This window comes from Sander lucioperca, chromosome 4 (genome assembly GCF_008315115.2).
Source record: "Sander lucioperca isolate FBNREF2018 chromosome 4, SLUC_FBN_1.2, whole genome shotgun sequence".
Taxonomy (NCBI): Eukaryota; Metazoa; Chordata; class Actinopteri; order Perciformes; family Percidae; genus Sander; species Sander lucioperca.
The window spans coordinates 28,993,931-29,019,328 of NC_050176.1; the positions used below are offsets into that span (position 1 = coordinate 28,993,931).

At 42.6% G+C, this 25,398-nt stretch overlaps 1 protein-coding gene across 2 annotated transcripts in view; it reads left to right on the forward strand.

Annotated features, from left to right (window-relative positions):
• Nucleotides 1–4,649: 4,649 nt before the first annotated feature.
• LOC116052168 (malate dehydrogenase, cytoplasmic) overlaps nt 4,650–25,398 on the forward strand; it is a 40,907-nt gene continuing 20,158 nt past the window's right edge. The window contains exons 1-3 of one of the 2 annotated variants that reach the window (XM_031302695.2): nt 4,650–4,922; nt 20,596–20,694; nt 23,993–24,089. In XM_031302695.2, coding sequence (XP_031158555.1) covers nt 4,869–4,922; nt 20,596–20,694; nt 23,993–24,089 — 250 coding nt within the window. In that variant the 5' untranslated portion in view covers nt 4,650–4,868. Of the gene's footprint in view, nt 4,923–19,321; nt 19,486–20,595; nt 20,695–23,992; nt 24,090–25,398 lie in introns of those variants that run through there. The other variant, XM_031302696.2, reaches the window with a different exon arrangement.

Sequence of the window (25,398 nt, forward strand, 5' to 3'; positions counted from 1 at the left end):
TATTGCGATTTCGATTCGATTATTTTTTTAAGCTCTTTGTCTTCTGTATTATTCAACAAAGACAAACAATAAATCATTTTATAGTATGAACAACACACAATTACACACTAGACAGTTAAAAAAGTAAAATTATAGTATATACACACACACACACACACACACACACACACAACAGTGTATTTTTTTTACAGTGCACAGAGAGGAGCTGCCTCCAGCCCCTCCCCCTCGTGAAGTTGCGTGCTGCCGTGTGCACTTGTTCAGAGAGGCTATCGTTACGTTAGCATGTTGCTGGTGTTCTTGCCATGGGATTAACTGGACTAATAAAACTGTTCAAACACCGCGGCCACGCTGCTGTGAAAGCTCCCCGAACGTCATTTATCAGAGTCTGGTTGTTACCCCTCTCAGTGGCAGCTCCTCCACTCATATCTTTATAACGGAGCTAACCGCTAACCGGAGCTAAGAGCTAATCAGAGCTAGTTGCCAACCGAGCCTTCAGTTCTGTGTGTCTGTATCCATTAACTGCACGTATAGACTCGAGCCAGAATAAAACCCTTCATTTTATTAAAATGGCTGTAAAAGTTTTAAACTACAACTCAGAGTTGTTTGAATGACAGAAATCAGCTCCAGGTACGGCGTAGCGTTAGCGTGCTAGTTGATGCTTTCTCTGCGGAGTGCAGACTGATTTGCTCTCGCGAGTCATGTGATCAAATTGCAGCCTTTGCGATTAGGAAATCGCGTTTTAACATATCGCGATATTATCGCAGATGCAATTAATCGTTCAGCCCTAGTGAGCGTGTCAGCTGCGTGGCGTGTCCGTTTATATTTCAGCTCCCATGTTAACAGGTCAGATCGTGCACACTGCCTGCGTGACACGCACGTCTCAGGCGCAGCTCGAGCCGTGCCGAAAACGCGTGCATGCTAGAAATCAGACCAACGCCTATTTTTCACGCGACACGCAAGCGTGTTGGAAGCGTTTCCAGGCAAAAAGAATAGGAAAAGATGTTTATATGTCATTTTGACATGTTAATAAATGACATGTTGATGTTTGAAAGTCTCGAGGTTTAGACATAAATGTAATTTAAAAGAAATAATAATTATCGATTTTCAAATATTGCAAATGTCAATACAGAACGAAATATTCTGTAGCCTATTTTGCCGTCAATACTGCCGACGTTGTCTTTGCTGTAATCAGATCAGTATATAGAGTTGAAGAACACGTTATTATTTAATTTTATCAATTTGGAAACATACACGTGTACAGACAAGGCTAGCAGCAGCAGCAGCGCCGCGTCAGACACGTTTTTGGTGTGTAAAGACTTATTGTACAGATCCATTTGACCGAAACGACTGAAGGGTCTTTGTCCAATCAGCTGCCGGTCAAGGGCGTGGAGCATCAACCATGGATGTATGACATCGCGACCGGCAGCTGATTGGACAAACGTGTGACTCGAGAATTTCAACAGACTGTCATGGCGACTCGTTGAGAATCCGATCCCATATTGTACTAAAATAGTTCACCGAAACGTGTTTCTGAAAACATTTTAAGAGAGAAATAGGCCGTGCAGTTGCTGAATCTGTCTTCATTTCAGATCAACAAAGGTCAGTTTGAAAGATTTCCGTGTATTTCTACTGGATAGTCGCGTCGCGTTCAACGGATTAATTTGCATAAAGATGGGCATCGGCCAGCTTTTTGACGCGGAGCATTTTTTCAAATGCAGCGCCGCCTTCCCGGAATGCTTTGCGTGCACGTTGAAGTCGCTTGACGTCACCCATAGGAACAGAGTGGAGCGCGGCGCGACAGAAGCATCGCACGGTCAAATGGATCTGCACCGTTAAAAAACGCCACGCAGCCGCCACGAAACTGACACGCAACGGAAACGCCACGCTCACGCCACGCAGCCAGTGTGCAGCCGGCCTTATTTCAAACACAGGAGAACCATCTAAGCTTCAACGATGAGTCAATAAGCAGAATACTATCAGTCATTTTTCAGGAGAAGATAATCTGCAGATTCATTGATGATGAAAATAATCATTAAAGTGGCTTGCTTTCCACTGAAGCTCACCCATTTAAAGCTAAAAATAGCCTAAATATATTCAAGTGGAAGTTGAGCCAATTGATTTCACATTAAGTCTCGCTATTGTGATTATATTGAGGGAAATCAAAAAAACTATAAAGTCCTGTGTGTATCTGCATGTGACATACAGTATATCTCAGCAACAGCACCTCCAGTACTCCTCTTCACTTACTCACAGTCCAGTCTGCATATAGCCTGGCTCCGCCCTCCTACTTACTTCCGCTTCTCAGCCACTCCCTCAGCCACTCCCTCTTGAGGGAGTGGCTGAGGGAACGATGAGGAAACGATGAGAACGATGACGTTGAGGACGTGCACTAGAAAGATGCGAGCGAAGCCATTTGGTCCGTTGTGGCAACGCTGCTGAATATCCAGAAGTTAAAGCCAGAGCAAGAACAATCTTTGCTGAGTTGTGTTGGTGGCCATGATGTTGTGGCCCTCCTCCCCACGGGGTTCGGGAACAGTTTGATTTTCCAGCTCGCTCCGTTAGTGGTGAAGGAGTTAGCTAAGGCTAAGGCTAATGCTAGCGATGCTAATGCTAAATATAAGCCGATAGTTGTTGTCGGTCTTCCCTCTTGTTGCACATGCGCATGACATACGTCACGACCAAACGTTAGCGATTGGTTATGGCAGATCCAGAGTGGCTCTCAAGGGGGGTAAGCTTCGCCTCAGAGCTCGAATCTCCTATGGCGCCATTTTGATGCTACAAAGCGATCACCCGACGTTAGCATCCCATTGACTGCCATTCATTTTGACGTCACTTTGACAGCGAATAACTTTACATCTGAAACGTTTAAAGACTCTATTTGTCCATTGTTTATTTCTAAAGAAACACGACAATGTATAAAAGGCTCCATTACCTTGTACCTCACGTTATGGCTCCGTAGCAGACGTTTTTATAAAAACAGGCTAACGATTGGGTCATAACCACGAGACTTACTGTCTCATAGTAGAGGAATTACCGTATAGTACAGGAGAAGCTCGCAGGCAGTTTGGACTTCCATTAGCTGTTTAAGTTTAATTACTAATGTTAACTATCATTTTAGTGATCAATAATTAGCCTGTGTCTATGTTATCTCCTTACATATACCTACGCTCTCCGTCTCTGCTAGATTGGGAATGATTGAGATTTCTCTTGGCACAGCTACCAGAAGACTTCCAACTTTCAGACAGGTTGCTCACGTCACATCTACGTCTTCAAGCTCAGTTGGAGGCTGCTCAGTAACGCTCAGCCATCACCGGAAAAGTGCTTCTAATATCCTTCACTGGTCTCCGTCCAGAGCAACGGGATCTGTTGGTCCATTCTTATATACAGTCTATGGTGGCTCTGGGCAGATCCAGTAGTTTTAAACTTCAACAGAGTACCCGCCTTCAAGGAAGTTAACACTTGTCAATGGAGAGTGGCCAGACTCTCTGTACAAATGAAATGTATGAGAGTCTGGTGGGACCAGGCTAGTTTGCATATACCACTAGTTAAGTTTCCATCCACTTGTCAATCGAATTATCTGAAGTTCGGTAAAAAAAAAACTCATGCGAATAAAGCTGGTGAAAGTGTGTTTCCATCCAACGGCTTTAAAGCGAATAAAAACCTGTGCGTAATGACGTCAAATGCTGTTTTACGGACAAATTGGTATATTGAATTGATTTGAGACATTTTAAGGTGTTTCCGTTCATTTTCACACTGAATGGATGGATCACGCCATCTACCAACAAATGATCAATATTGCACAAGTTGTAATAGTGCTTATGTGCCAGCTGATAGCGACATATCGAGCTATAATAAGGAAACAAGGACGCTATCAACACGTTGCTGTGATGATGCAGATGCAGAGGCACGTAAATGCCCGACGACAACAGAGGCGGCCTGTGGTGTGGGAACGACAGCGTTATATTTTGCTCGTAAATTAAATTCAAAAAGTCTCTCGTCTCCTCGTTCGTCCACCTCCATCTGTCTTTGTTGACACCCGCCATGTGTGCAAACAGAGCAGAAATACTGGGCGGAAATGAACTACAACTTCTTCGTTTTGTGGCGGGTTGCAACCATAAGATGACCTAAAACTTAATCGCAATTCATTATTTATTCGGCAAATAACATTTCCATCACCGTTTATCGCATAAGCCGTATATCGATCGAGATAAAATCCGATGAGACCGAACGTATTTCCTTTGAGTCGATATTCATGAAATTCAGTTGAATTTTATGAGTTTCCGTAAGGCATTTTTCATTCGATATCACTTAATTCGGATAAAAACGTGTGGATGGAAACATAGCTACAGGCTCTGCAGCAGTCCTCACTGTCCCTGTGTGAACCTGCAGTGATATCACTGACTCCTACATACCAAACTCCCTTGTTTTTTTGTTTTTTTTTGCAGAATTTTTGCCTCCATCATTAGCCTACTATCAATTTACACCTGTTATCACACTTGGAGAGATTTAGTAGTTCGGTCAGCGGCTATTTACGTCCTCAAAATCTTATTAAGAGACTAGACTGACTGCAGCAGTGTGTGTGTGTGTGTGTGTGTGTGTGTGTGTGTGTGTTTAATGTGCGTGCATAGGTGGAGGGTGGCTGTGTGAGTGAGTCTGGAGGCAAAAAAAGAGGCACACGAAGCCGTGAAGTCGAACTGCAGTGCGGTTTAAAGTCAACTCTGGTGCCGCTGCCTGTCTGTCTCTCTATCTCTGTGGGTGTTTACCTGTCTCTCGGTCTCTCTCTCGGTACCGTTTCGGGTCGAGACGCCATTTCTGCTTCAGAGGAGAGTCAGTTGTCTGTGAACGACAACAAAAACACCGGCGGGACCATGTTGACTATGCTAACTTCCATGTATCTGGTGGTGAGGGCGGTTTCTCCGCAGGTGAGTTGAAAAGCAGCCGTTTTGAAAGCTGGACCACCGCAGGGGACGGAGCTGACCGTTGTGTCCTTGAACGCACCATTAAAATCAGATTCTGGAGCTAAACTTGACCGTTACACACCGTTAGGACTCTATTTCCCTCCCAAACTAAGTCAGTTGGTGTACTAGTGTATCTCATGACCGTTTAGTGAACATATGGGTGTCTGAACGAGGTGTTTTTGTACCCGGGGCCTTTCACCGTTAGACTTCAGGTGTGAAAATGGCCGCCCGGAAACCCAACACTACCTGCATCTAGCCCTAGGTAAAGGAACCCGGCAGGTTGCGTCTTTTTCTGACCCCGTCATTATTAATTCAGTGAGAGTCGTCTCCACTTGGCAGCTTGGAGCGTTTCCAAACAGTTTAGTGAAGCGCGACGGAGTAAACAAGACGACATCCGGTTAATGCCTTTTTAAAACGCTGAATATCAGAATCCGCTTTATTGGCCATGTTTGCGTAAACAAACAAGGAATTTGACTCCGGTTAATCTTTTCTCTCAAAGTACAACACTCACTTAACATATAAAGAATAAAAACAGAAAGGACAGTAAGAAATATAAAAAAAAAAAATACTGTAAAGTATAGGCCTACAGTATAACAATACAATAGATTTTACAAATTTACAAGACATGTTTGAAGAGAGGGAAGGAATAGTGCAATATTAGTATAGTCTGAGATTTAAGATTTAAATATAAATATAGTGCAAGGCACATATGTCTGATAAGTTCCAAGTTTTATAGTGAACTTTTTGACTTATCTCTTAATTTTGACGTAGTACTTCATAACTTTGCTTAGGTGGGAGACATTTTAGTTTTGGGATATTTGCTCACCACGAGTAAGCCTATTTGTCGTTCTTTAAAATTGTTTGTTTAAAGCACTGTTTACTCTTATTTCGAAGGCTGAATTGCTGGGCTTCCGGTTTTCCTCCCTGTTTTGCTGCCGCCTTGTTGCAGCAGTCCCTCCTGCAGATTATCAGCACCGCGGCCAGTTCCAGTCCGTGTTGTTAGTAGCCTACTGTCACCGCAGCCTGTTTAACTTTCAGGCAGCTGTAGGAAACTGTGAACCCAGCAAACAGCACACAGATCCAACATGGCTGCCGGTGTCTTTGACAGGCAGAAGAATGAACAGAACTCTGATTGTAATTTAAAACCTCACCTGGCTGAAAATGATACCCTCAACTCCATCTTCTTCACTTTTAGTCTGAGCTCTTTCCTTTAAGGTGCTCATATTCTGCTTTTGGGCTTTTCCTCTTTCCTTTATTGTGTTATTTTTTGTGCACGTTATAGGTTTACAAAGTGAAAAAGCCCAAAGTCCACCCCAAAGGGACTTACCATCTCCAACAGAAAACACTGTTCACAAACTGCTCCAAACAGCTCTATTGTAGTCCAGCCTTTACTTCAGAGATGAACGTGGTCACTTTGGAACACACGTTATAATGCTCGCCTAGCTGCTAGCATGGCACGCCCTCATACTCTGCTTCTGACTGGCTAGTAGTCCTTACCTAGGTACTGTCAGGGCACGCCCTCATACTCTGCTTCTGACTGGCTAGTAGTCCTTACCTAGGTACTGTCAGGGCACGCCCTCATACTCTGCTTCTGACTGGCTAGTAGTCCTTACCTAGCTACTGTCAGGGCACGCCCTCATACAACAACAACAACAAAGATGTTACAGCAGTGAGAGGTCTCACTCTGTAGCTAAAAACAGAGACCTGAACACAGGGTGAAAAGAGGAGCTGCAGCAATGTGCAGTACAACAAAAATATGTTTTTTTTTTTATTAAACCATGTAAACCTATTCTGATACAACCTCTAAATACAATTATGAACCTGAAAATTAGCATAATATGAGAACTTTAAGGTAGCAATTGGTTGACAAAAGTAGGCTATGTGGTGGACACCTGAACATATAAGCAAATATTCTCTAATTTGAGCTGTAGCCGTAACTCATCTGTTAATGACTTCCAACAAGATGTTGGAAACCTGGCTGCAAGTTGTTCCACATTCAACTGGAAAAAATAATTTTTTCATGGAGCTAGTTTTGTGCAAGAGGGAGGGGGCATCGTCATGTAGAAACTTCTCGCAAACTGTTGACACAAAGTTGGAACTATTGTCTAGTCTTAGATACACGTCGTACATGTATGCTGGATCTGGACCTAAGGGGCCCAAACCAAGAAAAAACAGCCCCAAACCAGAAGTACAGGTGTCCACATACTTTTGGCAAATTCAACAATTTATCACAGTGGTTCCCAAAGTAGGGTCCGTGGACCCCCAGGGGTCTTTGAGGGGGGGGTCCCCAGCACAAAGGGAAATAATTTATTTTCACTTTAATTCCATCCATATGTAACACAATGACAGAATGTCTGATTATTTTTAGTAATGGGGTTTTAATACACTTTATGTAATAAAACATGAAGCAAAAATCAGATGGGGACCCTGGGAATAATTCTTATATTTATAAAATATTTAACAAAATATCTGACTTTCATTTCATTTTAGCAGTTAGCTGCTTAGTTAATGTTTGTGAGTTACAGACAAAAATATCACTTAAAACATCTTCTGTTTATGACAATTAAATATTGTGATGGTCTCTTCATCCTTCCTCCAGAGCTGGAAGAAGTATTCAGATACTGTACTGCATTACAAGTACTAATACACACTGTGAAAATACACCATTACAAGTTAACGTCCTGCATTCAAAAGCCTTACTGAAGTAAAAGAATTAAAAGTATTATCAGCTAAATGTAGCTCAATTTAACTAGACTTTTTTCTTGAAACATTCCGACATTTTTCTTGAAATATTCCAACTTTTTACTAGCGTATTTCCATCTGTAGTCCCCGGGCAGGTGTACACTTTGAACCTGCTGATGTCTGAACTTTGTGCTGGTCTGCTCTATAAATGTCAGCTGATCAGACAGCTCGGCTCGGCTCAGATTTACCTCCCGCGTGGCCGCAGATAAAAGGCAGAACAACAGCTTAACGAGCTGGCGACTGAACCCGGTGACTTCCTGTAGTCTGGCGAGTGAACTTGACCTCTCTGTGACCTGTGAATAATCCAGAAGATCAAGATCAATCTAAAATGAAATCCCATTTGCCTATATTGTATTAGGGTGGTTACAGATATACTAGAAGGGCACTCGGAGAGCGCAGACCTCCGCCAAGGCCGTGCCCTATCCCGCAACGTTAATGAAAGTCCAAAATAATTCATGTATCCGCCCCGTGATTTGGATCCAAACTAAAATGTAATGGTTTCTTCCTTGGTCCATGCTACTAGCCTGGTCCTACCAGACTCTTGTACATTAAAGGGATGGTTCGGAGTAATTTCACCCTAGGCTGCTTTGCACCTTGACCACGAGCCAAACACCCCCCCATAAGCTTTTTCTCCTTGTTATAACGTTGGTCGAGCTAGCGTTACCAGCTGGTTAGCTTAGTGCAGGCGCTAATGGATCCACGTTTGTATCTCGTAAATTACCCCACTAATAATGCCCGGAATGATACCAAACTTCTACAGTAGTACAAATAGTTTCTGTACTAATAAAACGAGGCATTAGAAAGTTTGTAACTACACCAGAAGTATATTTAAATAACACTTGCTTGATGGATATTCCTCTCAGCTGCTACCGCGCTATCGCGCAGTACTTACGTACTACTACTACATACTTCTGGTGTAGTTACAAACTTTCTAATGCCTCATTTTATTAGTACAGAAACTATTTGTACTACTGTAGAAGTTTGGTATCATTCCGGGCATTATTAGTGGGGTAATTTAGAGATACAAACGTGGATCCATTAGCGCCTGCATTAAGCTAACCAGCTGATAACGCTAACTCGACCAATGTTATAACAAGGGAAAATCTTGTAAAACATGGACGCTTGGTCAGGTGCCTTTGTCGCTCTTATTGACGCTAAAAGTCGCCTTTAGTGCTATAAGTAAACACGCTTGGTCGGGACTATTGCTGTCCCTTTAGCGCTACAAGTAAACGCGCTTGGTCGGGACTTTTGCCGTCTCTTTAGCGCTATAAGTGAACGCGCTTGGTCGGGACTATTGCCGTCCCTTTAGCGCTATAAGTGAACGCGCTTGGTCGGGACTATTGCCGTCCCTTTAGCGCTATAAATAAACGCGCTTGGTCGGGACTATTGCCATCCCTTTAGCGCTATAAGTAAACGCGCTTGGTCGGGACTATTGCCGTCCCTTTAGCGCTTTAAGTTAACGCGCTTGGTCGGGACTATTGCCGTCCCTTTAGCGCTTTAAGTTAACGCGCTTGGTCGGGACTATTGCCGTCCCTTTAGCGCTATAAGTAAACGCGCTTGGTCGGGACTATTGCCGTCCCTTTAGCGCTATAAGTAAACGCGCTTGGTCGGGACTATTGCCGTCCCTTTAGCACTATAAGTAAACGCGCTTGGTCGGGACTATTGCCGTCCCTTTAGCGCTTTAAGTTAACGCGCTTGGTCGGGACTATTGCCGTCCCTTTAGCGCTTTAAGTAAACACGCTTGGTCGGGACTATTGCCGTCCCTTTAGCGCTACAAGTAAACGCGCTTGGTCGGGACTTTTGCCGTCCCTTTAGCGCTATAAGTGAACGCGCTTGGTCGGGACTATTGCCGTCCCTTTAGCACTATAAGTAAACGCGCTTGGTCGGGACTATTGCCGTCCCTTTTGATGCAGTTATGTTAAGGAAAAGGTTGTGGTTGGGCTTACGGTTCCGTTACACGCGGGTGCGTTACACAAACACGCTGAAAGACGCCTTTTTCGTCGCATCAGACGCTGACAGCCACTGTCCAAACGTCCTTATTTTACGAGTTCGGAGTGAGAACGGGTTGACCGACAATGACACAGTTTAAAATTATAGGATAGAGGATGTTTTGAGTATTAAATGCACATGTGCTGTTACTTAGTGCTGCTGGTGATTATGTTGAGATGATGTTAACTTGCCAACTGTCTTTTTATGTTTTCTGTTGTCTGTTTTTCACTGTATATTTTAATATGGGACTATTATACTGCCGTCTTGGCCAGGACTCCCTTTAAAAAGAGATTCTGAGTCTCAATGGGATTATTTCCTGGTCAAATAAAGACTTAATAAATAAAAAATAAAAAAAATTGAGTCCAAATTCAGCAAATTCAGCCCTCTAGGGAACTTTTGATCAGCCACCACAAAAAGATCTGTGAAATTGGTTGATTATTTAAAAATATTCACGATAGTCTTCCCAAAGCTGCAGGAATACCAAATCCCCATTTTGACTTTGTGTTTTCACCGAAGAAAGATTAAAATGTAAAGATATTTTGTGTAAAAAGGATCCAAATCAGCCTTCAAAACCCAACTCGTTCGGAGGCTGTGTAACATCAGAAAATAAATCCCTGCTAATGTCATTCAACCCCTAAATTCCCAGAAAAAAAGGATTTGTTAGCTAAAAAAAGTCAAAAAATCTGAAAAGCATAAAATATATAGTCACATTTTGTTGCCAGGAATTTTTATACATGTTTCCAAGTTCAAGATGCATAAGTGAAAAAGATAGTTTTTGCCAATATACCACCACAGAAAATGCATATAACAGCACTTAGAAACTAACAGCAACTACGTGGAAAAAGAACTTTCCATTTTATGGGACCTTTAAGTCGCTTAAAGGATCATTACGTGAAGCTGCTTAGCTGCCTGCAGACAGCAGAGGAATGTTGTTGGTACACGGTGGAGCTCGCCGTGCTCCTTTCCCTGATAAATCAGTCAGGGTTGAGGCTGAATGCTTCGTGAAACCTGCTGACTCACTTCACTTGTTTGACGTATAAATATTAATCTGAAAAGTATACAACAAGTAGATCCGACTAGGCAATCCGATTGGTCGACTAGACATTTAGAACGTGCTCCAATCAGCATAACAGCACACCAGGACAAATCCCGTGCATCCCCTCTGAGATCTACACCTATGGTTCCTGGGGTTGGTAATGTGATTAAAGGTGCAGTAGGTAAGACTTCTAAAACTAACTTTCTGTCATATTTGCTGTAACTGACCCTATGTTCCAGTAGAACTACATGAAGCAGGTCATTTAAAAAAAAAATCCAGCTCCTCTGGCACCACCTACATCCTGTAGTGAGATTTACAAAAATCCACCGCTCCCTGTTCAGATGCACCAATCAGGGCCAGGGGGCGTGTCTAACTGGTCAGATGCACCAATCAGGGCCGGGGGGGGTGTCTAACTGTGTGTGAATCACTGCTCATGCACATGCATTCATTCTCCCTTGTGGGGGGAGGGGCTTAGGAGACCGTTTTGGGCTTTAGCAGAAAGGGGGGAGGAACTGAGAAGTTGTTGATGTTCAAATGTTTTGGCTAAGTCGTGGATCTTCACAATCCTCCCTACAGCAGCTTTAAATGAACACACCGACTTATTGGGACTTTGTCTTATTCCCCGTATCCCCCAGAGTTAGATAAGTCCATACATACCCTTCTCATCTCCGTGCATGTCGTAACTCTGTCTGACGCCCCCACCTCTAGCCTAGCTTAGCTCAGATCCTGGAGGTAACCGGCTCCATCTAGCCTAGCTTAGCCCAGATCCTGGAGGTAACCGGCTCCATCTAGCCTAGCCCAGATCCTGGAGGTAACCGGCTCCATCTAGCCTAGCTTAGCACAGATCCTGGAGGTAACCGGCTCCATCTAGCCTAGCTTAGCCCAGATCCTGGAGGTAACCGGCTCCATCTAGCCTAGCCCAGATCCTGGAGGTAACCGGCTCCATCTAGCCTAGCTTAGCACAGATCCTGGAGGTAACCGGCTCCATCTAGCCTAGCTTAGCACAGATCCTGGAGGTAACCGGCTCCATCTAGCCTAGCTTAGCCCAGATCCTGGAGGTAACCTGCTCCATCTAGCCTAGCTTAGCACAGATCCTGGAGGTAACCGGCTCCATCTAGCCTAGCTTAGCACAGATCCTGGAGGTAACCGGCTCCATCTAGCCTAGCTTAGCACAGATCCTGGAGGTAACCGGCTCCATCTAGCCTAGCTTAGCACAGATCCTGGAGGTAACCGGCTCCATCTAGCCTAGCTTAGCACAGATCCTGGAAGTAACCGGCTCCATCTAGCCTACTGCTCCCAATAAGTGACAAAATAACACCAACATGTTCCTATTTACATGTTGTGATTTGTATAGTCACAGCGTGTACAAATAACAAGGTCACATGACACACAGCCATCTTCTAACCGTATACATACTGGGAACTATATTTTCAGAAGGTGAAGCACTGCTACTTCTGCTACTTGGGCGGAGTGATATGCTCGCAGCACCTGAGAAGCCCCGAGCAGAGAGTAGCAGAGCTTCACCTTCTGAGAATATAGTTCCCAGTATGTATACGGTTAGAAGATGGCTGTGTGTCATGTGACCTTGTTATTTGTACACACTGTGACTCTACAAATCACAACATGTAAATAGGAACATGTTGGCGTTATTTTGTCACTTATTGGGAGCAGTAGGCTACCTCAGTTACCTCCAGGATCTGTGCTAAGCTAGGCTAGATGGAGCCGGTTACCTCCAGGATCTGTGCTAAGCTAAGCTATGGTGGGTGCGTCAGACAGAGTTACGACACGCATGGAGATGAGAAGGGTATGTATGGACTTATCTAACTCTGGGGATACGGTGAATAAGACAAAGTCCCAATAAGTCGGCGTGTTCCTTTAAGGGAGTTTCAGGTGGGTTCCTGATGGGTTTTTCAAAGCGTTCCAGGAGTTATTGAAGGGATTCCTGGAGGATTTGTGGCTCTTGGTATAAGCTTCCAAGAAGGTCTTTGTGGGAGATCCAGGAGCTCATGAGGGGACTCAAAAGATCAGATAACAGGCACCGTTAAATGGGTAGCCTATATCAGTCCTTCCAGAAAAAATTAGTTTTTTTGTGATTGTTGCGAGCAAAAATCCTTGATTATGCGCCACGTTTTCTTAAAAAATGCGAAGGAATATGTGGGATATTTATGCAATTTTATGCGATGAAATTGCGGGAACTTGCAAAAACTGCGGTTTCATCGTGGCTTCATCGCGGGGTTTGCAGCTTTTCGATGACGTTCACGTCGCGTAATTACGTCACTTCATAACGTTCCCATGGCAACAGGTGAAAACGGCTGCTCTTGTGTGAAGTAAACGCAACATTTTTCAACTTTCTGCTAAGATATATGTGTGGCTTTTTTGCAACGAAAATGCGGGGATTATGAAATCATGCAAGCCCCGCATATTTTGCGCGGAAATCTGCAATTTATGCGGCGAAAGTGTGGCGTATTTGAAGAAATGCGCCCCCCCCCCCCCGCATAAATATGCAGACTTTGGCTGAATATGCATTGAATTATGCGATCGCACAGTCACGTTTTTCTGGAGGGACTGCTATATGGAAGTTCTTGATAGGGTTTTGAGGAAATTACTGTAATTCTTGAGGGTTTCTAGGCTTCTTGAGCGGATGGGGCGGAGTTTCACACATGTAAACATTGCCCTCTTTTTATTTTATATAGTTTATAGGTCAGTGTGTTTTTTTGGTTATTTGATTTCCCTTGCATGAACGAGTATTAAAAAAACAAAAAAACGACGGTTGTTTGATGTTTGTTTTTATAATACAAAATTTGAAATTGAAATATAAGGTTTTTTTCTTCCTTTTTCATGGTGAAAAGGTAGTAAAATAAATTTAAAATATGCTTTGATTTTCATTTTCTATTTCATATAATGAAAAATAAAGTCACTAGAAAACTTTTTCATATTCTGGTACCGGATGTCATTTCCAAGGCAACAGTGCCAATGTACCAGTGCTGCTTTCAGCCTGCAGGCTACAATGACTTTGGAAACCTGTACTCTGACAATGCATTATCTTCTATATATATATATATATATATATATCTCCCTGCCTCCCTCTGACTCTCTGTCTCTACCCGCCGCAGACAACTTCGCCCGAAGACAGTCGAACTAGACTTTCGGTAACACTTATAATAAGGTACACAAAAAAATAGGTAGTTAATGATCAGTTACTGTTTTTGAAAGAGAAACGAATGATTAGTTACTGTTTTTCAGAAGGGTAGTTACCCTTTCAAAAAACAGTAACTAATCATTAACTACCTATTTTTTTGTGTACCTTATTGTAAAGTGTTACCAGACTTTCAGTTCACGGCTGTAAGCAGTGGTTTAGTCTACGTGATAGGCAGGTATACGCAGTATACCCACTAAGAAAACTCCAGGATTTTCATATACCCACTTAAAAATGCCCAATGACCTGCAACAACATACTTTCCATTATATTTTTGATATATTTTGAATTGTCATCTGTGTTTTTTCTTCTTTACATAGGCTAAATAAAGGGATTTTCACTGTAAATTGGTGCATAAAAGTGTATGCCCCCCCCCCAAAAAAGGCCCATCCTGGCCCATACATATACAGTATACCCACTACAATACATTAGACTACACCACTGGCTGTAAGCGCCAAGGTCTGATGCCAGAAAACTTTCTGTTGCTGCCGTTAAGTTTGCTGATCTGGCAGAAATGCTATACAATTGAATATTACACCCAAATTCAATGAAAGTAGTGAACTGATCATTTATTTTACTTGTAAAGAGCGTCGTATGGAACCATCCACGTTATTTTTTTTAAACAATTTGGTTAGAGAAAGTCCCGCACGTTGACCGTTACGCTAGCAATAATTTATTTAGAAAAATACAACGTTTCGGTCTCAGACCTTCATCAAGTAAATTCACACATTCACCTCAACCATAGCCTTAAATAGTTTGGTTGACTGACCAGGACCAATCAGGTCCGGCTCTTGGATGACGTCATTCATTCACAAAGTGGCGCTCCCATCACGGACCGTGAACAGGAAAAGGCCACTCAGTACATTTAAAAACAGTGGATAATCAGACCAATTTTGTTATAGGCTCATGATCAATGCATTGTCATTAGCCCAATATTTTTCTACTCTTAATCAGAGAGGACACAGTCCATTCAAAAGTGGATCATTACATTGGTTAAATTACATTATAACAGTCCATAAGCACAAAACAACAAACTAATTTGGTTGAAAGAAACCCAAATTTCTGATACAGCAACTTTTTGAAAATGGGTCAAATTGAGGACAACAGGAGGGTTAAGCAAAATTGGTAGGCTACACGTTCTCTTAATACATCCATAGGCTACACCGGGCTACACCGGTGCTGTTGCCTTGGAAATGCAACATCCGGTCTCAGAATAGGTAAGGTCAAGGTAAGGTAGGTCAAGGTAATTTTATTTCTTACCCGCAGGTAAAATTGTTTTGCAGATAAAAAGAATAATTCGGTCATCCACACAAAAGACATAAAAACATACAACTAATCATGTACAAATTTACAAGTAAACAAATAGACATCATGACAGACTGCGCCATAACACATACATATCCTCTATCCATATTAACTGTCAAGTACTAAAACTTCTCTCTTATTATTTAGGAATTCAATTGCAGCTGGAACAAAAGTATTCTTATAGCGTCTTGTTTTCCATCTCAAAGCCGCATACCGGCGACCAGACGGAAGTAACTTAAAATCATTCCTTAAGGGATGCGACCGATCACTCAAGACAGCACTTGCTTTCCGGTACAGCTGATTTGTGTAAATATTTCCTAAGTTCCTTTGATTTAATCCTATTATCTTACTTGCCCATCTTACAATTTGGTTTAAGGAGTTTCTGTTCTTCACTGACAGGCTTCCACACCACACCACTATGGAAAATGACATAAAAGATTCAATAAAAGCGAGATAAAACAAAGTCAACATACGTCTGTCAATGTGAAATTTGGCAAGTTTCCTAAGGCAACTCAAACGTTGATGACCCTTTTTACAGACCATATCACAATTCAACTCATTGAATCTATCACTGTACCAAGATATTTATAAATCTCCACCTGATCCACGGCCTGTCCTTTAATAATCGTGGTGACGTGATCAACAGCGCGTGTTCTAAAATCAATTATCATATCTTTCGTTTTGGTAGTGTTTAACTTTAGATAGGAATCATCGCACCAGGTTACAAAGTCCTCCACAACTGGACCAACTGGAAAAAATTGGCATTTTTTCATATCTGTTTTCTAATGATTTTAATTTTTATGTTATATGAAATAGAATACGAAAATCAAAGCATGTTTTTAATTTCTCTCATCCCCCTTTGACCATGAAAATGGTAAAAAAAAAAAAAAAAAAGCCTTATATTTCAATTTAAAATTTTGTATTTTAAAAAGAAAATCAAACAAACTCGTTTTTGTTTTTTAATACCTGCTTTATGAAAGGAAAATCGAATTACCAAAAGATACACTGACCTATATACACGGCAGTTCGTGTGAATGTCACGTTATTTTTAATCTATTGATTCGTGTTCACGGGGACGTTTTTCTCGTTTTTTACGTGGTGGCCAGCACAAAGATGTGAAGTAATGTATTTCAATGGGAAGCATATTTCGTGATCACAGCACAAAAATGGTAGGGAGTAGAATAAAGAGCCAAAAATCCACGTAGGGAGGTTGGTCGGGGGGGTGGATGGGTCAAACAATACAGGACTTTCACCATGGAGACCGGTGATCGTGTCCCGCGTGTGGCGTTTAGTTTCCTGTAGTCTTCCTAATCACAATCGTCCCGTTATTGTCGCGCGTCCCCCGCAGCCATCTTCCGGCGTGTGAGGCGCCCTTTCCCTGTAGTGTTTTTCCTAATCACAACCTCCGCCATCTCATTATTGTGGCGCGTCCCCAGCGGCCATCCCCCGCGGCCGTCTCCCGGCGTGTGAGGCGCCCTTTCTATACCTTTCCCCGTAGTCGCGTCCCCAGCGGCTGCCTTGCAGCCGCCTCCCAACATGTAGGGCATCCTTTTCGGCCGTCTCCCGGCGTGTGAGGCGTCCTTTCCCCGTAGGGTATTTCGTGCTGGCCACCACGTAAAAAACAAGAAAAACGTCCCCGTGAACACGTATCAATAAATTAAAAATAACGTGACATTTACACGAACTGCCGTGAGACTGGGTTGCCTAATAGTAGGTGCCATTAAAGGTGCTCTTTTCAAACTTTTTGTGTGTGTGGACCACTATTTGTAATCAAGAATTTTCACGGACCACCTCCTAATACACATAATAAAATATGTCTACACACAGTCCTACCTGAATTAATTCCGCACCTCTTAATTAATAGGCCTACTAGCACTAAAACTAGAACTGGTCATCGCATCAGTTAAAAGAGAGTTTACTGCACACAACGGCTGCCACATATTTAATTTATTTATTTACTCAAACATAATCAGGTTCATCTGAACAACAGGCTTATTTATCTATACAGTAATAAGAACACTTGGATATAGTCAAAATTTCTAAACCTTTGGCGATTTTAGGGGATTATTAATCTTCAGAGTTTTAGAAGTCCTCAAAAAGTGTGAAAAAAAATGTGAGTTTGTCCACTTAACAGCACATCCGCAAAACATTTCAGAACCGCGAGATCGAGAAACTAACTGGAAATTAAAATAATAATAGGCCTTATTCATTCCATTTATACTTTCCTGGTAAAATGAAGGTTTAAAACTATTATTTTATATTTTATTTTGCTTGTCCACGGACCACCTGCAGTACCCTGAAGGACCACTAGTTGGCCGCGGACCACAGTTTTGGTGAATGACTGCTCTAAGCGATGTTGGGTGACGTTACTTCTTGTTAACGTTTGAAGTATTGTCAAACAAAACGGAGGCTAGCTCACCCCTCTCTCCTCCTCATCCTGTCCCCTTCCTCGCACTAACCCCCCCGACCCCCAAATCCTTTTTGTCGGTTATTGGCTGGAAGACTGTTTGTTATGTTTGGTGGTGCAGGTTGGCGCAGTTTGTTTCTGTTGGTGTTTGTGGATCCTGGGCTGTCTACAGAGACCGGTGTGTTCAGGGGACAGGCAGCTAGCGGATAGTGAGGAGATGTTTGCTGTATGCATAGACTGTATATAAGAATGGACCAACACATCCCGTGTCTCTGGACGGAGACCAGTGAAGGATATTAGAAGTCACTTTTCCGGTGATGGCTGAGCGTTACTGAGCAGCCTCCAACTGAGCTTGAAGACGTAGATGTGACGTGAGCAACCTGTCTGAAAGTTGGAAGTCTTCTGGTAGCTGTGCCAAGAGAAATCTCAATCATTCCCAATCTAGCAGAGACGGAGAGCGTAGGTATATGTAAGGAGATAACATAGACACAGGCTAATTATTGATCACTAAAATGATAGTTAACATTAGTAATTAAACTTAAACAGCTAATGGAAGTCCAAACTGCCTGAGAGCTTCTCCTGTACTATACGGTAATTCCTCTACTGTGAGACAGTAAGTCTCGTGGTTATGACCCAATCGTTAGCCTATTTTTATAAAAACGTCTGCTACGGAGCCATAACGTGAGGTACAAGGTAATGGAGCCTTTTATACATTGTCGTGTTTCTTTAGAAATAAACAATGGACAAATAGAGTCTTTAAACTCTTCAGATGTAAAGTTATTCTCTGTCAAAGTGACGTCAAAATGAATGGCAGTCAATGGGATGCTAACGGGGGGTGATGGCTTGGTAGCATCAAAATGGCGCCATAGGAGGTTCGCGGTCCGAGGAGAAGCTGACCCCCTTGGCTGTATGTGACAAAAAATGTTGTAGCCTAAAAGAAACGCGTGACATAACTTAGAGCACCTTTAAGTGTTTTACAGTTAATGAGACATTGAATAAAAAAACGTTACCGGGCAGTCAAAGCAGTGTCTAATTCTTCAAACACAGCTCAACAGAGTGGTTCAGAAAGTTCAAAATCCCGTTCATTTTCTTGATAAGGATGTTGATTATCAGCCACAATGTCTAAACCATCCAAGGTAGACTGACCACGAGCTACGGGGATGTGAAACCAAAGAGTATACCCCTGTAGAAGCCACAAGTCTGTATGAAATCAACCTTGTTTTCAGAAAAATACGTTTTATTCACGATGTCGTGGAGAAGTACTACACTACCCACACTCCTAAGCGAAACAGCGTCGTCTCTGATTGGTGGAGCTTGTTGTTACCATGGAAACACACAACCACCCGCGAACAGTTAAGTGCCTGACTACCACTGAGTGAAAGTTTATGTACGCAGTCTTGTAGCCTACCTTTTGCCTTTTTTCCGTTTTCAAAATGTTTTTTTGTATGCGCCGAATCAACACGAGTCATCTCGTAGCTTGTTGGTTTGTGAAAGTGTTTTGAACTGAATCACAAGATGTCGCCAAAGTGCAATTTCCTGACGGAAAAAAAAAACCCTTTTCAGAAAATCCTCCTCTGGCTGCTGCCTCTGATGTGAAGCCGGTGGGCGCGGTGTGACCGGAGCGGTGCATCGTGGGAGAATGTGTTCCTTTTGTCGAGTCGGCTCAGTTGTAAAGCCTGCGTTAGCATCATAAAAAGACTACAAGTCCCGCAAATGAGTGTGGGACGAGTCGTTTCACCGCCTGACTGAAATACAAGAGATAGAGGTGACCCTTCCGTCTACTCTAGTCCGACTCTGAACAGGGATAACAGGCACCGCAGACGTACAGCATCTCCAGCCGTTAGCTAAAATGGTAAGATGCGACATTATCTGCTTTTGTCGGATTTTAAAGGTACAATAGTATCATCTTAGTCTTCTATGAAATCACCAAAAACTGTAAAATTATACGTAAATAGTTGACATTGAAAAGAGGGCAACGTCATAATTTAATCTAACTTTATGCTAACAGTATTATATCTTCTTTAATGGAGGTTTTTGAATGTGCTGAATGATTTCATGCTTAAAAGCGCCAAGGGCAACGCTCTCGCACGCAGTCTGTTGCGCAGTTTCAACACGCAGATTAGAAAATGATGGTTGAATGAAAAAGTCAAAGATGTAGCTAACAGCATGAACTGCAGCCGAGAGTGCACGGTTGTTTCCGCTGTTTAAATACTTGGTGGTCCGCTGTACATTCATGCATCTGCCTCCATTTTAATAAACCGGCTGTGGCGTGGCGTCATTGTCAAGTTGCATCATCGGCCTATTCTTTTCTTCAGCCGGGGTAGACCAATCATGACAGCAGTTTGAGCAGTTTGAATCGTGGTTTAGAAATCTCGCAATTTAACGATTGCTTGCTTGTTGAGAGAAGTTGCAGCCAGTTTAAAATATGGGCAGTGTGATTTCTCAATGTACTGGGAACAACCTTCATTTCGGCTTGCAAAAAAATCACTGCGGTCATTAATTGTACTTAAATTCTACTGGTTGGCTCTATTTTATCCATTATTTCGCACATTGGGGAGCGTTGAAAAGTTGTGGTTTATGACAGTTAACTTGCTGTTTGGTTGTTTTTATTTCATGCCGAATTAAAGAGAGACATCAACTGCTAAAGCTAGTCTAAAATTAAACCATATGTCCTACCCACCCTTGCCAGTGTGCAAGGTCATTCTACATTGCACGGATTTCTAAATGGAGTTTGGTTTGAAGTCCTCTTCATACAAAGGGCAGAGTTCCACAGGAGGTGGAGCCACTAATGAAGGCCTTGCACACCAGCAGCCTCACTGTGAGGACTCCATCCAGTAAATAAAGGCCTAATAACTTCAGACCAACATGCATGTTACTGCTGCCTCGTTGCCTCCCTCTGATGTTTATCTAGGTCAATGACACATAGCAACCAAGCCTGTTTTTGTTTCCCCCCCCACCCCAGCCCGAACCAATCCGTGTTGTGGTGACCGGCGCTGCTGGCCAGATTGCCTACTCCCTGCTGTACAGCATCGCCAAGGGAGATGTGTTCGGGAAGGACCAGGTAAGACTGAGCCTGATCTCTTGATTACATAACCTACACCGGAGCAGCAGAGGCCCCTTTACCCCGAAGCCGATCACTGCACAGACAAATGGGCATGACTGTTACATAATGGACTCATGATGAAAAATACATGCTGTATTCTGGGCTATGCCATCAGCTCATTGGAGTCCTTTTCAGGGGAATATTATAAGTCAGAAAACCGTAAACACAAGAAGGAATACCATAATATTTAAATATTTTCACTAGAGATGTTCCAGTACTTTTTTTTTCCTTTCTGATAACTGATTTCGATACCTGAACTTGCGTATCACCTGATATCCAGTACCAAGCCGATACCAGTACGTTCAAAATGTATATTATTTTTAACAGCTGTATACTAACCCAGTTTGATTGCGATAGGATTGCTAGTATTGTCGTTGTATGGCCTGGCTCAGGTTAAACATGAACAAATACAGACAGAGAATGAATGCCCTAGAACTTTCTTTTATTATCTATCTAGTCATGCAATCATAATGAAAAAGAACATACATAAACTACTTAAATGTATATTTTTTCAGGGTGAATTACGTGGTAATGGATCAGTGCATAGACTGTAATCAGAACAACTTAATTTTCAGAAATGTTCTGCTGTTTTGGACAGCACGACTGTATCGTACTTCTGCCGTACTTCACCGTGAGAAGGATCAGACTCAGCTAGTGATATTAAAGCTATAGCGCGTCGTTTCTGTCGCCCCCATGAGAAATTCTAAGTAATGACGACAACAACACTGTCAGCGCGGCCACATTAACCAGTCCCTCCAGAAAAACGCGATTATGCGATCGCATAATTCAATGCATAATCAGCCAAAGTCCGCGGGGGCAAATACGCCGCACTTTCGCCGCATAAATTTCAGGTTTCCGTGCAAAATATGCGCATTTTCGTTGCAAAAAAAGTCACATATATCTTAGCAGAAAGTTGAAAAATGTTGCGTTTACGTCACACAAGAGCAGCCGTTTTATGGCGTTAAGAAGTGACGTAATTACGCGACGTGAACATCATCGAAAAGCTGCAAACCCCGCGATGAAGCCACGATGAAACCGCAGTTTTTGCAACTTCCCGCAATTTCATCGCATAAAATTGCATAAATATCCCACATATTCCATCGCATTTTTTAAGAAAACGTGCCGCATAATCAAGGATTTTTGCCCGCAACAATCACAAAAAAAATTTTTTTCTGTCCAAGCCTGACGCAGTTAAAATCTCTTCTTTTTTTTTTTTTTTTTTAATCATACTAATGACGCATGTACGTTTGTTTGGGTGTAAAGCTTTTATTAAGCAGCTGTAGGAAGGCATTCAGAAATGTCAACAGATGAGGCATTAACACAGGCGCGCACCTGACCTACATAATCAGCTGTTTTTAAATTTAAAATGTTCAATGCCTTATCGCGCTGATGTGACCGAGCCCAACCAGAACCTGAACATCATTTCTAAATATCTGTCAGAACCCGAGCCCGTCGGGTACCGTCGGGCTCGGGTCGGCTATCCATCCTCTAGTCCACATGATACAAGCCTTACGTCAGGGGTCACCAACCTTTTAGAAACTGAGAGCTACTTCATGGGTACCGAGTCATACGAAGGGCTACCAGTTTGATACGCTCTTCTGAAATAACCAATTTGCTCAGTTTGCCTTTAGTTATATATGATTATTAATGATTAATGATACTCATCTATGTGAAGACACTGATCACGTTAATGATTTCTCACAATAAATATCAACAATGACTTAACAAGGTGGGAAACAGATAATGTCCAATATTCAATTTTCATTTTTAGAACAGGCCTGAGGGCTACTCATGTGGTCCTTGGGGGCTACCTGGTGGCCGCGGGCACCGTGTTGGTGACCCCTGCCTTACGCGATCTCGCACTTGGCAACGGCTTGAATGTAACGGACGTTCATTAATATCAAAAAGTTAGGCACTAAAGCTTTAAACTTTGTGCCGATATTAATCAGCAGATAAGGAGCATTGTTTTTATCTCTAGTAGCGTTTGCACCATCTTTGGAAATCCTGCATGTTCCCTACGTGTATTATGGATATAATATAAGCCGAAATAAAGAATATCATCAAGTTCTTAAGAAAAACTCTTAAATTAAGCCGGATGTTGGATCCATTCTTGCCAAAATTCAAGGGCAAGCCACACTGCAGAGTTCTTTTAATGGGCTTTTGGTGATTAAATCCTTTTCTTATCTTCTGAGCGGCGTTTCCACCTTTCGTGCAAATTCTTGAAACGTTGCCGAGTTTATACATTTTGTTTTCCAAAATATGTATATGTGGCAAAGTTATGAAAATTTAAAACGATGCTGTCCTGTTGTCCTCGGCTCAAATTTGACCCTTTTCAAAAAGTTTCTATATCAGATATTTGGGTTTCTCTCAACCAAATTTTCAAAAGAAAGTAACGTGGATGGTTCCGTACAACGCTCTTGACACGTAAAATAAATGATCGGTTCACTATGTTTATTCAATTTTACAGCATTTGAAAAACAAAATTGATTAAAGAAGGTTGAAAATAGTGACAAATATCAGAAAAAGCTTCTTAAATGTGGGGAGGAAAACACACAAAAACATCCAAAAAAGTGACAAAAAAACATCGGAAGTAGTGACAAATAAACTCTGATAAAAGTGACCAAAATGTTGAAAGAAAAAAACCATTTTAAATTTTGACCCAGAAAAACAAAAAGGTGCATGGTTGACGGACAACACAAGGGTTAGAATATGACTTTAATCAGAAAGCTGAGTGAATGAATGCATAAATTAATGAATGAATGAATGAATTGTTTGTAAAAGTTGCCTTTTTAGACTACACCATAAAAACACATCAATACAAATCTGATCAGGTGATGAAAAAGTTGTAGAACTTCATAAAAATGTAGAACAACGTCCACAGAATCTATAATGTTGATCAATAATTAAGGTTTTTCTAACGAGACATGGTCAAATTATCTGCTACTTTGTTTTATTCAAGCACAGTCAAACATTTCATTCACGCGTATAAATAATAATGGAATAACCCACACTGTATATGTGTGTGTGTGTGTGTGTATATATTTTTTTATATGTATATAGCATCTCAGAACTGTGCACCTTACCCCCTTTTGTTTGCCCTACTTATTTTATTCTATGTTATATTTATTTTACGTACATGTTGGCACTGGGAAGGAGCTGCTTGTAATCTCATTGAACATGTGTATAGAAGGCATTCTGTTCTATGTTGTTTTGTGGAGTTTCCGGTAATACTTTATTCTCTCTCTCGTTTTTTCAGCCAATCATCTTGGTCCTGCTGGACATCCCCCCCATGCTGCCCGTGCTGGACGGAGTCGTCATGGAGCTGCAGGACTGCGCCCTCCCACTGCTGAGGGGTGAGACACCACGCTAACTTGGCCAAAAACACACTGGTCTCTCTCTCTCTCTCTCTCTCTCTCTCTCTGTTGCTCTCTGTCGCTCTCTCTGTCGCTCTCTCTGTCGCTCTCTCTGTCGCTCTCTCTGTCGCTCTTTCTCTCTGTCGCTCTCTCTGTCGCTCTCTCTGTCGCTCTCTCTGTCGCTCTCTCTCTCTTTCTCTCTGTCGCTCTCTCTGTCGCTCTCTCTGTCGCTCTCTCTGTCGCTCTCTCTGTCGCTCTCTCTCTCTTTCTCTCTGTCGCTCTCTGTCTCTCTCTCTCTGTCGCTCTGTCTCTCTCTCTCTGTCTCTCTGTCTCTCTCTCTCTGTCTCTCTCTCTCTCTCTCTCTGTCGCTCTCTCTCTCTCTAGCTGTGTCTCTCTTGCTGTCTCTCTCTCTCTCGCTGTCTCTCTCTCACTGTCTCTCTGTCTCTCACTGTCTCTCTGTCTCTCGCTGTCTCTCTCTCTGTCTCTCTCTGTCTCTCTCTGTGTCTCTCTGTCTCTCGCTGTCTCTCTCTCTCTCTGTGTCTCTCTCTCCCTGTCTCTCTCTGTCTCTCTCTGTCTCTCTTGCTCGCTCTGTCTCTCTCTCACTGTGTCTCTCTGTCTCTCTCTCTCTCTGTCTCTCTCTCTCGTTGTGTCTCTCTCTCTCTCTCTCTCTCTCTCTCTCTCTCTCTCTCTCGCTGTGTCTCTCGCTCTTGCTGTCTCTCTCTCTCTTGCTGTCTCTCTCTCTCTCTCTCTCTCTCTCTCTCTCTCTCTCTCTCCCCTTCCTCCCTCCTCCCTCCTGTGGTGAAGAGGAGTAGGGGGGCAGTGTCTGAAATAAAGGCCTCTGGTTGGCCCGTGGTTAACTCTCCACAGTAGCCAATCAGATCAGTGGTGGGACAACAATGAACTGAGGAGAGACGTGAACTCTGACTGAAGTCCAGTCTGACAGCTGCAGTTTTACTTCTAACGAGCGGACCCCGAACGCATCTTATCGCCAGGATCAGCCGAGGCGGCAGGAATTTATCTGAGAGACGTAGTAGAAGGTCAGCTACGGAGAAGGCACCAAATCAGTACCAATACATCCCCTTATCGTTATCAATACTGTTTGATCCTACAGCAGAGTGATTAGAGTTCAACAGGCCGTTAATAAATGTCAATAAATAACAAGTTTCAGAGTGAAACGAGGTAAAGCCAGAGTCACACGGGACCAGTGTTACCTGGGGACCTTTTTTAGAAAGTTGTAATAATTGCGGAGGTCATCTAGGATCTTAATTATGGCGCTTTTCCATTACATGGTACCTGCTCGACTCGCCTC